The following is a 15751-nucleotide window of genomic DNA, read 5'->3' on the forward strand; positions in this document are numbered from 1 at the left end:
ACTAATACAATAATAAATTTAATGTGCATACTGCAATATGGCATAGAATCACCTACTGCATAAAACGAGCTAAATGATGAGTAGTGTTTAGGTCACAGGAAATTATTAGCTTTCTGTTTGTTTTTTTTGGAAGAGAAGAGGATGAGACATTTGCAAGCTCTTATCAGATGGCCAGAATGCCTAGCAATGTCTAATTGTAATACCATATACAGAGCATTTTTTCATTAGTAGACAGTTGGTGACATTTTTTCTTCATGATCTTGGTGGATCCTAGTGAATTATATTTACTTTCTCTGAGGCAAGTGTTCACCAACACCTCAATTAATCTGAAAAAATATGTTTAAAATCGTCCAAAGATTCAATAGGCCCAAGGGTGAGATCTGAGAAGCCCATAACGAGCTTCTGTAACCTGGAAAGAGACAGCTGTCATTACACCTAGAAGTTATACCTCCTCAAGGAGAGAATTCTCCAGCTCCTGCAGACGCTGTTCCTTCTCCTGCAGCAGAATCTGCCCCTTCTCCATTGTGCTGTGAATGTCTTTCAGATTGCGAGCCTCCTGCAGGAAAAGGGGCAATCCATGTTGTTTTTAAAACATACTGGTACATAAATAATGAACACAGTACTCTCTATAATGATGATGAGAATCTACACTGTACATAGATAATTGAAATAATGCTATAGTGATGAATGTCAACATATAATGAAAACATTGTATATCAAGATGTGGAGTATACATACACTGATAATCAACATGTTGTTTTGTATAGAGATTCAGAGTAACAGTACTACAATTAATAGTATGCTGCTCCACAAAATGATAGTGTATTTATACCTTGAGAATGAATAGACCAGACTGCAAAATGGTGTAAAGCATCATACAACAACAATGATCATGCTGCTTTGTGTAGTAATGCAGAGTAAGTATATTCCAGAAAATAACATGCTGTACTTGTCGCTTACCTTCTCCTCTCCCGTTCCTTCAGCAGACCTCCTTGTGTGGCAGATGCCTGCTTCTTCTTGCAGCGCCTGAAAACTGCCAGCACTCTTGTGGGAAGAGGGAGAGGAGACTGGGCCCTTAAGGCCTCCCATAAAATAACAGTGTGATTTTTAAACTGCCATTGAGCCAATTCCTACATAATTTACAGGACCACTAAATACCAAAACTGAAATTTTCAGATATAAACCATGAATGGATAATACATTGTTCACTGCTATCCTGACATTCTGGTAAAGTATCAGCTAAAGCTCCTCCCACATTTATAGGACAGTGTCTAATGAGACAGAAAGCGGAGTCTGCAGGCACTTGAGCTGATGTGACATCATTGGGATGCCCATGTGCATGAATCCACCTATGAAAGCAGTGCATTTCTGCATAGCAAGTCTGGAAAGCTGTCTATCACTGCCATTGACTGAGAGGCTCCTCACTCCTAAAGTGGCAAGCTCACAGACACAAATGAAAATGTATAATACACAAACATTTAAGTAATGACTTTCACATGATAGGAAAAAAATCTTGATTTCACATTTGACTGTGCCAAACATCCTATGGGGGCTCATCATGGAAGGATCCTTTAAACCTCAATTAGTCCTAGTTTACTATATTGTATGCGACGGCGTCATCCGCATCGCGTGTCATGTGATGCGGCCGCCTGTGCGCCCCCCGGGCTGAAACTTCCCAGCCCGCCCCTGGCTAGCACCCATTGTACCTGCAACAGATGGTGGCAGCCCAAGAGGAAAAAATACTAGTCACAGAGTTAAAGCTCAGTTACTGACCCATATATCCATTATGAAATTAAAAAGAAAAACAGAAGAAAAAAACGAAAAACTATGTTATAAAATCTGTAAAAAGTCTATTTTATTTACTTAGTCACCCGCTCACTTAAATCAGAATTCTAAAGACAAGTAAGCAAAGTGTGCTGAGCATAAAATCAATGCGGATTGATTTACTTTTTTTCATTTATGAAAATAAATAATGATGAAATTACAATATTTACTATTGCTCTTATTACTATTAATGAATTAATGAATAGATCCAGGAGGTGCAGTGCCACCTGTGGGTCCCAGGAGGCTAAGCCGCACAGCTGAGCTCAAAGAGCTTCAGCTAGCGGCAGGCAGAGGCTGCTGCCTCCGGACCTAGTGTCTCTCCCTCTGGTACTATTTTTGGCCGGGGGGGGACACAGATCCCGGGGAGCAGGATCCCTGGATGTAGTTTTCTGCAGGAGATTTAAAAGATAAATCTCTCACCCCAGATAGACAGGCACCAGGGAGGAGAGTGGGCTGAGCCCCCCTCTGCCTAGCAGATTGTGGACAGTGGGGGGGAAAGGTACACTCCCTCCTTCCACTAGCTTCTATGTAAAAAGGTGTTAACCTCTCTGGGCCGATTCACGTGCAGGCTGCATGAATCAGTCCAGATTGGTTAAAGGGACAGGAAGCTGGATTACCTCCTGCCATGCTAAGTCTCAAACTGTATAAAAAGAGCACTGGTTTGCAATGAAATGTATTATTGTTTCTTCTGATCACTGGTACCTTAAAACAGTGTGAACGGTCATTATCAGGACACTTGAGGTAATTAACATTAGCTTCAAGATCATGCTTTGACAATTTCTTCCCTGCTTTATTTCCTGTGACCTACAGATTAGACCCGGATCAAATCTGTTTCCGGCTGTTCTGAGGTTTGGACCCAGCGTCTAGTACCACCACTCTACCCGCTACCCAGCAGCTCTGGCCAGTTTGATAGGCTAGGGGTACCATCCACAACAACTCCGATATGAAGGCAGGAGGCCAGGGGTACCAGCCCAGGTGTACCAGCAAGGGGGTACACTAGCAGCGACAGTTACCCAGAAGGACGCGGTTATGGATGCCTTCCATTCAGGGCCGTATTTACCGCTAGGCAACCTAGGCACTTGCCTAGGGCCCAGCGGTCCCAGGGGGCCCTGCGGGTGGTGGGGGCGCCAGCAATGAAAAAAATAATTTGAAAAAGTCACAGAAGTGACGAGACGAGACCGGTCGGGGCATTATTCGCGAACAGGAAACAGGAAGTAGCATGCGTTCCACCATGGAACACACACTATTTCCTGTTTTCTGTTGGAGAGCGGAATTTTTTTTTTGCAGCACATGGATCAGCCACCCTTCCTCTGGGACATCCAACATGAGGATCTGACATTTGGGCTAAGCAACACCGCAAGTACTCTCTCATCTTCCTATCCCTTGCTATTTTGGAACGTTTTCCCATACTCCTGGATATAAACATTTAGGAGCAACCAATTTTTCAGTGGTTCAGGACAGTGCTATTTTTTCTATTGTTTCTTTTTTCTTTCCAATTTCCATATTTCTTGTGTCAACCCATATTGTGCACCTATGTGTTTATTGTTTATTCTGATAGCGATTATTCATTTGTATCTTGGCATCCACATTTGTTTTCTTGTAATGGGATTTTATAATAAATAAAGCCTAATAGGTTTGTCATATACGTATTGTACTCAATTATTTCACTGTCTATTAGTGCTGGAAGGGGCACATGTGATATTGTGAAGGGGCAAAAGTAACAATGAAGGGGCACAGTGTGATGATGGAGGGACAAAAGTGACAACTGCTAGTTTGTTACCAGGTACATTGGTTGTTGCTAATAGGTACACCCCCCAACGATGCAAGCCACGCCCCAAATGATATGACCACACCTCCTTTGACGGTGCGCTGCACGGCAGCACATAGCTTTCCTTCTACTCGGCTATAGGGGTATATGGCATGCTAAAAAAAAACAGTGCTATGGATTGTTTCAGGGAGTGGGGCCCCCAACCAATATCTTGCCTAGGGCCCCATGAGGTCTAAATCCGGCTCTGCTTCCATCCTGTTTCAGTGTGAGCTATGGCACAGTACAATGTTACTGGAGACTGCCAAGAATACTGCCACCCCTCCTCTTTTTGTTTTAGCAATGATGCTGGCCAACTGCACTGGAGACTGCCAAGAACGCTGCTACCCCTTCTGTGTCTGTGAAATGGCGCCAGATCTCTGTATACGACGGTACTTATAGAATCCAAAATTCGGGAAATCCGACGATGCAACAGTGACGTTTTGCCTCATTTTCAGTTACGTGAGTGTGCGAAAGTAACGAGGTGGCTTGGCACGATATTCGGAACTGTGATGTTCGGCATGGGCTCGGTTTTCTGAAAAACGAGCCCGAGCATCTCTAGTTTTCAGTAACCTTTTGCAGATTCTGATGTTGATACCACCTAATTAATAACATATCTGCACAGATACTTCTAATGCCCTCCTCAGAGTGTCATTGACTCTGGACCGTATGGTATAAATTTATTTTAAAAAAATAGCGCAGGGTGCTTATTTATATAACTGCAAATGTATTTATTTTTGATATTGTGGATATGTTTGTAAAAAACATCTGAGACAAGGGGAAATTTGTTAGTTTTATCTTTGCTAGAGGAAATGCATGATATCTGAGGTATATATCTGATACAATAAGCCTTTGTGGAAAAAGTCTTTTGTGTATCGTGATGTGGAGAAATGACTTGTTTGGGGGCTCGAACCTTTCTTTGGGAATGTGTATTCTGCGACTGTCTGAAGAAAGGACCTATATTAATCTCATGTTAAATAAACCTTTTGATGTGTGAGGGTCTAGCACCTGAAGGCACAGGAAGGTTTAATTAGACTGCCGTTAGATTTCCTGTGTCCAAAATGAAATGCAGGAAATCACAGCAAGTTTTAGGATATCACAGATAAGAGTAAATATTGTTAGCTTTGCATTGCATGTAAATCCATGTTTGGGTAAACAAATTGCATCCGGATTCAAAAAATAGCTCAGACCTCAGTGGGCTAGCTTACCCTGTGAAACGGTGTCCAAATCTGTATAAAAAGCACTGACTTGTATTGAAAATTGTTTTTCCCATTCCATCTGACCTGCTCCCCGATACCTTCAACCAGGGTGAGCAAATAAACATCACTACCTTCAAAGACCTGCTTGGAAACTTCTCTATACCTACAGATTAGACGCAAAATCTAATCTGTTCCTGGCTGTTTCTAAGGTTTGGTCCCAACATCCAGTACCACCGCTCTGCCCACTACCCAGCAGCTCTGGTCAGTGCGATAGGCCAGGGGGATCCACCCACAGCAACCCTGAGCCATATCATCATCATCATTTATTTATATAGCGCCACTAATTCCGCAGCGCTGTACAGAGAACTCATTCACATCAGTCCCTCCATTGGAGCTTACAGTCTAAATTCCCTAATATAGACACACACTCACACACATACATACATACATACAGACAGAGAGGTAGAGACTAGGGTCAATTTTTGATAGCAGCCAATTAACCTACCAGAACGTTTTTGGAGTGTGGGAGGAAACCGGAGCACCCGGAGGAAACCCACGCAAACACAGGGAGAACATACAAACTCCAGACTAGGACTAAGTCAGGAGTACCAGCCCAGGTACACCAGTAACGGGGTACACTCGCAGCGTCAGTTATACAGAAGAAACCCGGTTCTGGATGCCGGTAAGAGTCCAGTGGTGGCAGCGTTTGTAAGCCCCTCCTACTGCAGCGAGAGGGCGCATTTAGGATAACGAAAAGGAAAGGTGGCAAAGTAAGCCCAGCCGGTTCCCAGCAACAATAGACAGGGTGGCATAGTCGGTCCATCCTGTCACACAAGTCCTTAGTCTTTGGACCTATTATTACTATTCTGACTACATTTGCTGACTTCTGGCTATTTACTGACAATGCAGCTTGCGGCTGCCCTTTCCATAGTTAGCAGATAAATTGTGGGGTTAGCTTGGGAGTCACAGCGGTGTCTCTGGATACATTAGACTGCCCCTCAGGTGAGCTTAGTGAACTGCTAGTAGCCGACTGGGTCCACATCTGGTTCCCACTACATTTCTCATTTAATTGTTTGCAATTTCTTTCAGAAATGCTTACTTTTTTAGACAGAAATTTTTATGTGTTTCAACTCCAGGCCAGAATAGGCATTTCCTAACATAGATTTGCCAACATTCATTATCACCTAAAAATATTCTTATTAAATGTTACAATGACATGGTGGCAGGTGCACTATAAAGACCATTTAAACCACAGCCCATAGAAACAGCAAATAGAGATTTACTACTGTTAACTTAATATTTTTGTAGAAATATCTGTTGCTCTCATTGAATGTATCTCTTTTATTTGTTTTGTTTTTAAAGCAAAAGCTAATTATTTTGCTCAGCACTTATTTATCAGCACTCGCTGAAAATATCTTAGCTTCTAATTTAATTTATGGTGTTACATAAAATTGCTGCAAATCTTTCCTGTTAGCTGTGTATAGTGCTATATGCATTGATAGAGAAGATGCAGGTGGCGACAGAAAGGTAGAAAAATTCTATGATACTGACAAACTGAATATTTTCAAAGCAGAGAGGGCAATAGTCATCTGCTACAGAAAGTAATCCAAAGCAAAGCATGCTTCCACTCATTTTAGTAACCAAAAAGTAGGACACCTAGAGGTTAACAATGACAGAGACATGTTTGCTTGTATTGGTGGATACAAACACTAACCTCGGTTTTGAAGACACTAGAGATCTAGGGTCTGTACAGTAACGTCACCAGTGATTTGGTATGGTCTGCATTATAAAGCTACCAGAGATTTTAAGCGTCTGTACCAGAGTTTTTGGATGGTTGAATTGTAAAACCACCAGAGATTTGGGGGTCTGTATTTTACAGTGGTCTCCAGAACAGGGGTGGCATTGAGTAGTAGTCACTAGTATGCACTGTGTTTTGATTTTGTGTTTATTACAAGCAAAGTTTTCATTATTTTATTGACTATATTAAACCAAACCAGCGTCAAACAAACATGTGCCACTTCGGTTTTTGTCACCCATTTGGTCACCAATGTTGAACTACGATGTATTCCTTTGTTTTACATACACATTTCTGCAAAAAATTAATTGAACGGAAATATCCTTTGATCACCGACTGTTTTGGATTTGAACACGGCTTCACATCATATTGAAAATGATATAGCACAAAACACTGGAGTTCAAAAAACACAGTACTTGTTGTGAATGGTGTTATTTAATTATTTGTGGGACTTAAGAAAAAGGAATAAAAAAACATATAAACGTTATTGGAATTTATTATTTGTGCATGTCGATATGCACTCTATATGATAATTTGTCATTAGCACCATTTTTGTGTCTATTTGTTGGTTTTAGTATTGATCTGTTATGGACTCGTATGTGGGTCACATTCCAGACACACAAGACTGCTAAGACTATTCTGCGCTGATTCACTATAATTTTTAAAGTATCATTAAACAAAGTATCTTCACTGTACAATTGTCTGTTGATTCAACTCAATACTCGCTTAGGGACATATTCAATTGTTGGCGTTACACGGAAAAGTAACGTGGCGTGCGCACTATTACCGGCATTACCGGTAATAGTGCGCGTAATTACCGTTATTACGGTACCTTTCACACTGGATTTCAGCTCGAGTTGAAATCTGGCTTAGTATTGCCGTAATAACGGTAATACTTTTAGCGCTACGGGAAAATCAAACAATAGAATATGCCCCTTTATGTTTGGCTCTAGACAGTCTTCCATCATGTACTACCAATGCTTCCAAGGGACACTACCACAAGTAAAGTATATGCTTTTAAACAGAGTATTACTCTAGCCTCCTATGGGGGACACCGTGGAAATTGGGGTATATAGTAGGGACAGGGCGAACTGGCACTTTAAAAAAACTCTGTTAACTAGCCATAGCTCCCGCTCTATACCCCACTTCCTGCTAGCTTCAGTGCCTGGCAAAACGGAATGTGCTGCAGTCCTATTCCATTTTATTTAATTTTTATTCCTTTTTAAATCATTTTATTCGACATCGGAAGCTTCTGCCTCCTGTTAAGTGACACCGGTGCCTGTGTAATGGCAGCACACGACACGGACGGCTGTGCGCTGCCTGGAGAGGGGGATCGGAGGTGCCATGGAGGTACCTCCGGAGTCTACCCTTCAACCCTACTAGGATCCAGGCACAGTCGCCACAGGCTGTGCCCGTCCTCCTTAGCAGCAGCTGCAGGAAAACAGTCAGTGCCCCAGTGCGCTCAGGAAGGATGACAGCAGGTAAGTAGAACCCTCTTCCAGCACAGTGCTGGGACAGGGAGTGGTAGAAGTTACAGTGTGTTCCCTAGGTGGCTGCCTATTACCAGGAGCAGCCATTTGTTTTACTTAAATAAATGTGCTTAGGGGATTGGGTCATTCAGGGGTCACGGAGATGTGCAAGCTCCTGCTAGACATTGGATTGGCGGAAGGGTCAGTCCAGCTAGACCCCTGCCAATCCAATGCTTGGCCCTGGAGTGGGGGGTGTTTTTGCCCATCTCATACTTCCTCCTTGGTGGTCTCCCACTCCTCGTGTGCAGACACCAGAATAGGCAACCATTTTCCAGCTCCAGATTATTCCCTTTTTGTATTGCAGGCTCACTTTCTGTGCTTTGATTTTGTGCTGCGTGTCTTATTCACAGTTTTTTTCCCACTGTGTTTTATTTCACGGCTTTTATTCCATGTTTTGTCCCATCTATTAACATGTCCGGTAGAGGGAGATCCATGCGGGGTAAGGCTGGGGTGACTTCTATGTTGAAGTTCACCTATGCCATCTGTAATGCTAAGTTGCTGTTTGGACATTCAGGTGCAAACGCTTTGTGCACAGCCTGCCAGTCTATAGATCGCAGTTTTTGACCAAAAATTGTGGCTGAACTTGCTCAATTGATGCGGTCTCAGTCTGTGGGCAGTCCTTCTCCTTAATCCCCCTGTCTCTGTAGCAAGTGAGGTGGATTCTGTTTCTAGTTCGCTAAGCCAGGGTCCGGCTGAACCTGTGGCGGCGGAATGTGAAAAACCAGTGTTGGGTATGTGGACTTGCATTCTCAATACAGGGTTTGGTTTCCATCTCCTCCTCCTTAGAGAGGATGTTGCAATCTTCTACGCCATACTCCTCTCGTAAGCGAAAGCGGGTGGCAGCACCCCTGCAGGGAAATGAGTCAGATTCTGACTGTTCTTCCCAGGAGGAGGGGCGAATGGCAATTGATTCTGACGTGGACGCTTCATCTGTTGTGGAAGAAGTCCATCCTGACCGTCAGAGTGTGGAGGAATTAATATGGGTGGTGTGTCAGGTACTTGAGATTCCAGAGGCGGCAGTCCCTGACAGTGTGGAGCCCTCTCTTATTCTGGTCCTTTATTCTGTTATCCCTTACCCCCAGAGGTTCTTGCAAAATGGAAGGCACCTCCATGTGTGGACACTCCAGTTGCAAGGCTGGCCAAGGCATCCCTCTTCCAAATGCAGCCACACTTAAGGATGGTGCAGACCGTAAGGTTGAGGGCATCCTTCAGTCCACTTTCGTGGTGGCAAGGGATTCTTTGTGACCCGCCTTGGCGTCGACGTGGGTCAGCAAAGCTGTAGAATGCTGGTCAGAACAGCTGCCTGAGGGTTAGTTGGCCGGGTGACCGTCTTCTGAACTGCTTCCCTTTGTGGAGAAAAGTCAGAGAGCTAGGAATTTTTTGCGAGAGGTGGCCCTGCATGCGGAACGGATAGGGGCAAAAATATCTGCCTCTGTGTTTCTGCCCTTGTTGGACTCTCTGGCTTAAATTCTGCAGCGTCCAGCGGTCTCCTGACTGCCAATAAGAGGTTGTCTGCGGGGCTTCTCCTATTAAGCCCGCAGACTGCCTTTTCTTAATGCCTTAAATGCATTGTGCAAAGTAGCCCCCCCCCCTCCCCCCCCTCTGAGGAAGGTACTTGGTAGTTTCCAAGATGGCGACGGCCATCGCTTCTGGATTCCGGCGCTCTATGCACCTCAGAGCAGTGTTGGTCCCCAGGAAATGATGTGGTCGTGTCTTCTCCCGCTCTGCGTGCCAGCATCATGCAACGAAGATACGCGGTTTCTGTGAGAGCCGTCGCTCTCACTACCTGACAACGCTGCAGTCCTGCAAGTAAAGTAGCCCTGCTGTCCCCTTCTATCTTCTTTCTACACTATCCTAGTGGAAAAAAAAAACGGCCTATAAAAATAAATAAATCGGAGCAAAAAAAAGTTAGCCCAACTCCTTGGGCACTTAGACTACGGTGACTAGCTGCAGGGGGTTGCAGAGGGAGGAGTCTGTCAGCAGTAGAGATGGTCACTGACCCCTGTGTTTTGGATCTGGATTACCTTCGTGTTTTGATTTTGGCAAAACCGCCCTTGCGTGTTTTGGTTTGCTATTTTTGTAAAAAAAATAACAATTTTTGGTCTAAAATAACCTTTTAGTGCTCCACCTGTTTCTTGGATAAGTGAGATAATTCTAAAGCTAATAAACTATGAAAAAACTGTTTAAACCCTGGTAGGCCTTCCTTAATTCTAACACTTGCCTGCAAATTATACAGACAAACCTGGTTGTCTTCCTCTCCATCTTTGACTATTGGCAATGTAGCCATCGTTTTTGGGTGTATATTACACCCTCCACTTGTAGTTAAATAGAAAAAAATCAGCCTGCATAGACTGTACGTTAAATAGAAATGGACAAAGGCAGTTTGGTTTCTGTCTGCATCAGACCACCTCTACACTAGTAGTAAAATAGAAAAGAAGACGGCCTGCATAGACTGTATAATAAAAATAGAAATGCAGAAAGACAGTTTGGTGTCAGTCTGTGTATGACACCCTACCCTTATCGTGAAATTGACAAAACAGCAGCCTTTCAAGACTGTATGTGATATAGAAATCATCATCATCATTTATTTATATAGCGGCACTGATTCCACAGCGCTGTACAGAGAACTCATTCACATCAGTCCCTGCCCCATTAGAGCTTACAGTCTAAATTCCCTAACATACACACAAACACACAGACATGCCCCAAGTCCCTTTCCTATTTGGGGGTAGATTGCACCCTACACTTATACTTATTTTTTTTTGGGTGTGTTTTTTTTCCTGATTTAAAAAGATTATGTACGTTTAAATAGGCTTTACCAGATGACGTACAGGGAAGACTACCATAAGGACTGGTGCCAGCACCTGCTTGCTGATCCTGATCATATATGGACTGATTTGAATCCATTTTAATGAGCCCAAAGCACTTGTAGTGCAAAATATTCAATAGATAGTGCTGTTAGATAAGACATTCTGCAGCCAGAAAATAGTTTCTGTAGGAGGGAATATGACACTACAAACAGTTGGTAATGTTTGCTAAAATGCCTACTCTATCCTCCTCTCTTCCTGCTATAACAATTGTTCAAGAATAATTGCAAGAATAATGAATATAATAATTGCTCTCTGCCTGCTCTAATGCTGCCTGCGACCTAACCCTTCTCTCTCCCCCTGTGAAATGGCGATGGATTGCTGTAGAGGGGGGTATTTATGGATTTCAAATATCGCGAGAATCGAGCTCCGACGACGTCACAATGATGTTTTGCCTCGATTTCGATTCCGAATTGGCGCCAGAGTACCGAGACTGCTTGGCTCGGTACTCGGATAGGTGAAGTTCGGGAGGGTTCGGATGTCGGGGAACAGAGCACACCCATCTCTAGTCAGTAGCCACACTTTAACTAGTTAAGTGCCAACTCCACACTCCCCTTACAACCCCATGGTAGCAGTGTCCCCAATGGTAGCAGTGTCCCCCAGATAGGAAGAAAGAGAAAAAATGTTAACTAGCCCTAGCTCTTCCCTTTCTATATCCACTTCCTGCTAGTATAATTTTATGTTTAGCCAAGCCCCACAGAAAGAGGAGAAAATAAAGGGAAAAACCAGGAAAAGAGAAAAAATAACACTACCTTAAAAACAAGACAACTAGAGCATCAAGGGTGGGTGCCTGGTGTCCCCCAATGAACTAAGAGAAACAGATTTTACGCAAGTATAAAAATCCTATTTTCCTGTTATTGATGTATAAAAATTTAAATCTCCCTTTTTTTGTTTATTTGGATTAACTATGTACGCAGGTCATTTGTGGAAACTAGGAGTGATCTGCAGCTGCAATATCATTGCTCTTGTGTGGCAGCCTAATGGTCATATGGTTCAGCTTCTATGTGTGGAAAAAAAGTAGACCTGCATGTTTGCTATATTACATAGCCAACCTGAGACACCTAGCACTAATTTCTGAATGAGTCGACATCTGTAAGATGCTGATTACATGTATAATGATAAACAAGGCATAAAATGATTATTTACAGTGGAAAACAGCTTTAGTTAAAACACAGACAAAACCTTGTACTTTGCCCATGCTTTCAAATAAGCATTAGAGGTGCTTTCATTAATGCATCTCAGAGCTTTGCTGCAGCACAATGTGCTATGTACATGTGTTGTATATAACTGCATTGTATTTTTTAGCAAAGATTATTACTTTAAAACTCACACAAGTCAAAGCAAAAGCTTGCCAGACAGTGCGCGTGTAGACATACATTCATTTACATTACTTTTTGAACAATGAGCATCAAAGCACATTTAATAGGCTTTGAGAATTAATTGCTTTAAAATAACGCCCATGTGTACAGGGCTCTAAGAATCTTCTCCTACTGGATAGTATAGTGATGGGGACAAGAACTCTCATTGCATAACACTGCTGAATATTTGCGCAATATTTTACCTCCTCTAGGTTTTTTCTCATGCCCTCTAGATTGTGGAATTGCTCCGGATCCTGCTCCTCATGCATGTTGTGATGCCACTGTTGTTTAGCTGTTTTAAGCAATGTCTGCCGTCGGCACATGGAACGTGTCTGAAGCCGCAAAAAATCCTTGGCCTTCTGTATAGAAGCTCCTTGCGAGGAGATGTAATATCGCAAGCTATGGGAAGGAAGGATAGAAAATATAAGTAGGACAAAACAAGAGGGAGATAAAGTAAAGGCAGCTACTAATGGACAGACAACAGTAAAAAGGCGGAATAGAGATTAGGGTAAACAAACAAACGTTTAATGGGAAAACCCATATGTGCCTGTGGAAGCTTAACAAATGTTATCCAAGAAGGTGCATCTAGCACAAAGTGGATGCACAGTGCAATATGCCTGGCTCAAATGCATCTACTTGCCAATACAGGGGTGTTTTGGGGAAAATGCTTTGCATGACCATTTTAGGGATTTTAGTCCTAAATGCTGCAAATTGTGATGGAAAAAGTAAAAATATTGCTTCAAAGGCCTGTGTAATATGAATTTTAGATTACCCTCTAATAATGAAAATAATTTCATTTTTTCTCACAAAATATAGACTGTTGGGAACCTCCTAAAAAAATAAGCGTAAAGGAAAATCTGGCCTTGCTTCATTTTTCATTTTACAATTGTGCATTGTGGGCCTCATTTAGAGCTGTATACAAGTGAGTTTTTGACCTGTAAATATAAGACTTGTGTAAATTTAGCCACACTGCACTTGCATACAACTTGTGCCTGTATTTAGAGATCGGCATGTCTTAAACTTGCGGCCTCTTCCGTCTGAAGAGGCGTGTCAGGGGTGTTAAAGCCAAGGACGTTTAGGAGGCCTACCTTTGTGGTTGCCATAAGTCTGGTAAAAATTTTCGTGCCGATGATGTCTCAAATCTTTGCGACAGATACGCTAGATTACACTCTACTTATATCTTAATACATGTGCAACTGTGAAAACAGTTGCAGGACCATAAGCGTATCGACATAAGAGGACCAATTTGTAATCCAACTCTAAAGCTGGCTCTGTATTATACTTTATTTTTTTACAGGTAGATTTGTGCCAATATAACATAAAAGGTATACCACTAAAGGTATATGCCAATCCCTGGTCTACGCCATCTTGGATATCTTAGATATTATTAGAATTATTACAAATAATTAAATTTTCTTGAGATTACTCCATGGCAGCTATAATGAATGGGTCAACTCCCAAGAGTAGAGGCAGGAAAAAGAATTGCCCCACTATAGTATAAAGACACCTCATTCCCGAGCTCGATCGTCACACTAATTAAGGAATCTGCCTATAAACTGTACAACAGGTGGTACTATACACCTGACAAGCTATCCAAAATGTTTCCTATGTCCTCTCCGAGCTGCTAGCAGGAATGTTGTCAGAGAGGTACGATACTCCACATTTGATGGACCTATCCACTTAGAGCCCTCTTCTAGCCCATGATCCTCTCGCTTATAAACTCTATCTCAGAACAACAGGTGACTAAGGACCCCTGGTCATTCCTGCTCTCTCTCGCCCCTTACCTGATGAGAGCGCCCCCTCCAATAAACTAATCTGCCATATACTAGCAGCTGCTAAGTTCCTGATAGCTAATCACTGGAAGAATCCCAATACCCCTTCCACGCGGGCCCTGCGGTATTATGTTTGGCATATCACAAGCATGGAAAGTATTTCCAACTATCTACACGATAAATCTTACAAATTTGATCAGATATGGGATCCATGGTATCTCTGTGAAAGCCATAACTACATATCTGCCCCACCTCACCCCCCTGTTGTAGGGACATAGATAGAGAGCCGCCTCTGGATCCTCTAGGCTGGGTGAGTTGTTCCTTAGGTAAGCGCTATGTATTCATGTCTGATCCCAAATATCAGTAGAGGACCCTCCCTATTTATATAGAGTTACTGATTTATTCCCAGTTGAACTATTCTCTGCGCTGTTAGTGTCTATTTCACCTCCACCCCTGCTTTCTTCTACCTTCTCTGTCCTATCTCTCCACTGCTACCCCCCCCCTCCCCCCCACCTTTTATATAAGCACAAAATGAGACGAAGCAACATGCATATTCATGTTACATAAATATGTTGGATGTTTCTTTCTCTGTTGCTTCCACTTCAAATACAGTTAAAAACAAAACAAAAACACACCACAGTCCCCTGGTGTCTTTGAGACACTTCCCAGGCTGTTGACAAAAAATAAGCAGACAATACAGATGGGAATATTGGGCTGCCATGGAGTATGTCAAGCAAATTAAATTAACTGTAATAATTCTGTCATTTCCTTTTCAATTCCATGAAATCCATAACAAATGGGATGTACCAAAGCAATACATGAGAAAGAGGATGGGCTGAAGCAAAATCGAGATGCAGAGTGAAAAATGTCCGGTAGATAATATCTGTTAAAGGTTTGAATCGATAACCATCATTTTCTAGGTAACTTGCTAAACTAGAATTAAGACTGACATAGTTAGTTCAACTTTGAATTGTTCTTGTTTATTATATCTGTACTGTTCTACTGAAAAGCCAGTCATTTACTACACAATAACTTCTGAACATAAGTAAGACAACTTACTCATCAACGCTGGAGTCCATTTCTGGGATATATGAAGGAGATATAGAGGTCATGGGAAGCTCTGTGCGATACTTTGAGAAAGAAACAAAGGTTGGTCATCACACTCAATGCTGTATATAAGTCTTTCCAAATTATATTTGATGAAAGGGAGCAATTAGTCCATCTGTAATGAACTAGGATATTTTTCTCAATTACTAGCATCTTTTATAAGCATTAAAAAAGTGAAACTAGAATATACTTCCTTAACACGGAACTGGGTATCCTTCCTAATACCATAAAACGGAAGAGCATTTTCTAGCAACCCACACTGACCTCTACTTAACTCAGCGGAGCTCCACCCACAAAGTATCCGGTGCTTCCCAATTCCAATACATAAATGAGCCAGGATGGGTTGAGGTTGTAATAAAACCATCTTTTCATACCACAGAATTGCAGAACTTACATCTGAGAGAGAATCTATGACAATGTCTGATGGCCCGTTCTAATAAAGAATTGCAAAAAAAAAAAGAAAACTGATCTAACTGTTGCAAACCTTGTCTGTGTC

General features: G+C 42.3%; 1 protein-coding gene across 2 annotated transcripts in view; it reads right to left on the reverse strand.

Moving 5' to 3' along the window:
- The window catches only part of CEP164 (centrosomal protein 164), a 108762-nt gene that overhangs the window by 20721 nt on the left and 72290 nt on the right, over window positions 1-15751 (reverse strand). For both annotated transcript variants that reach the window (XM_075190012.1, XM_075190013.1), the window contains 3 exons: window positions 15208-15278; window positions 12580-12775; window positions 449-556 (listed from right to left, as the gene is read on the reverse strand). In XM_075190012.1, the coding sequence (XP_075046113.1) occupies window positions 449-556; window positions 12580-12775; window positions 15208-15278 (375 nt within the window). The remainder of the gene's footprint in view (window positions 1-448; window positions 557-12579; window positions 12776-15207; window positions 15279-15751) is intronic.

Source organism: Mixophyes fleayi, chromosome 11, assembly GCF_038048845.1.
Source record: "Mixophyes fleayi isolate aMixFle1 chromosome 11, aMixFle1.hap1, whole genome shotgun sequence".
NCBI classification, from domain to species: domain Eukaryota; kingdom Metazoa; phylum Chordata; class Amphibia; order Anura; family Limnodynastidae; genus Mixophyes; species Mixophyes fleayi.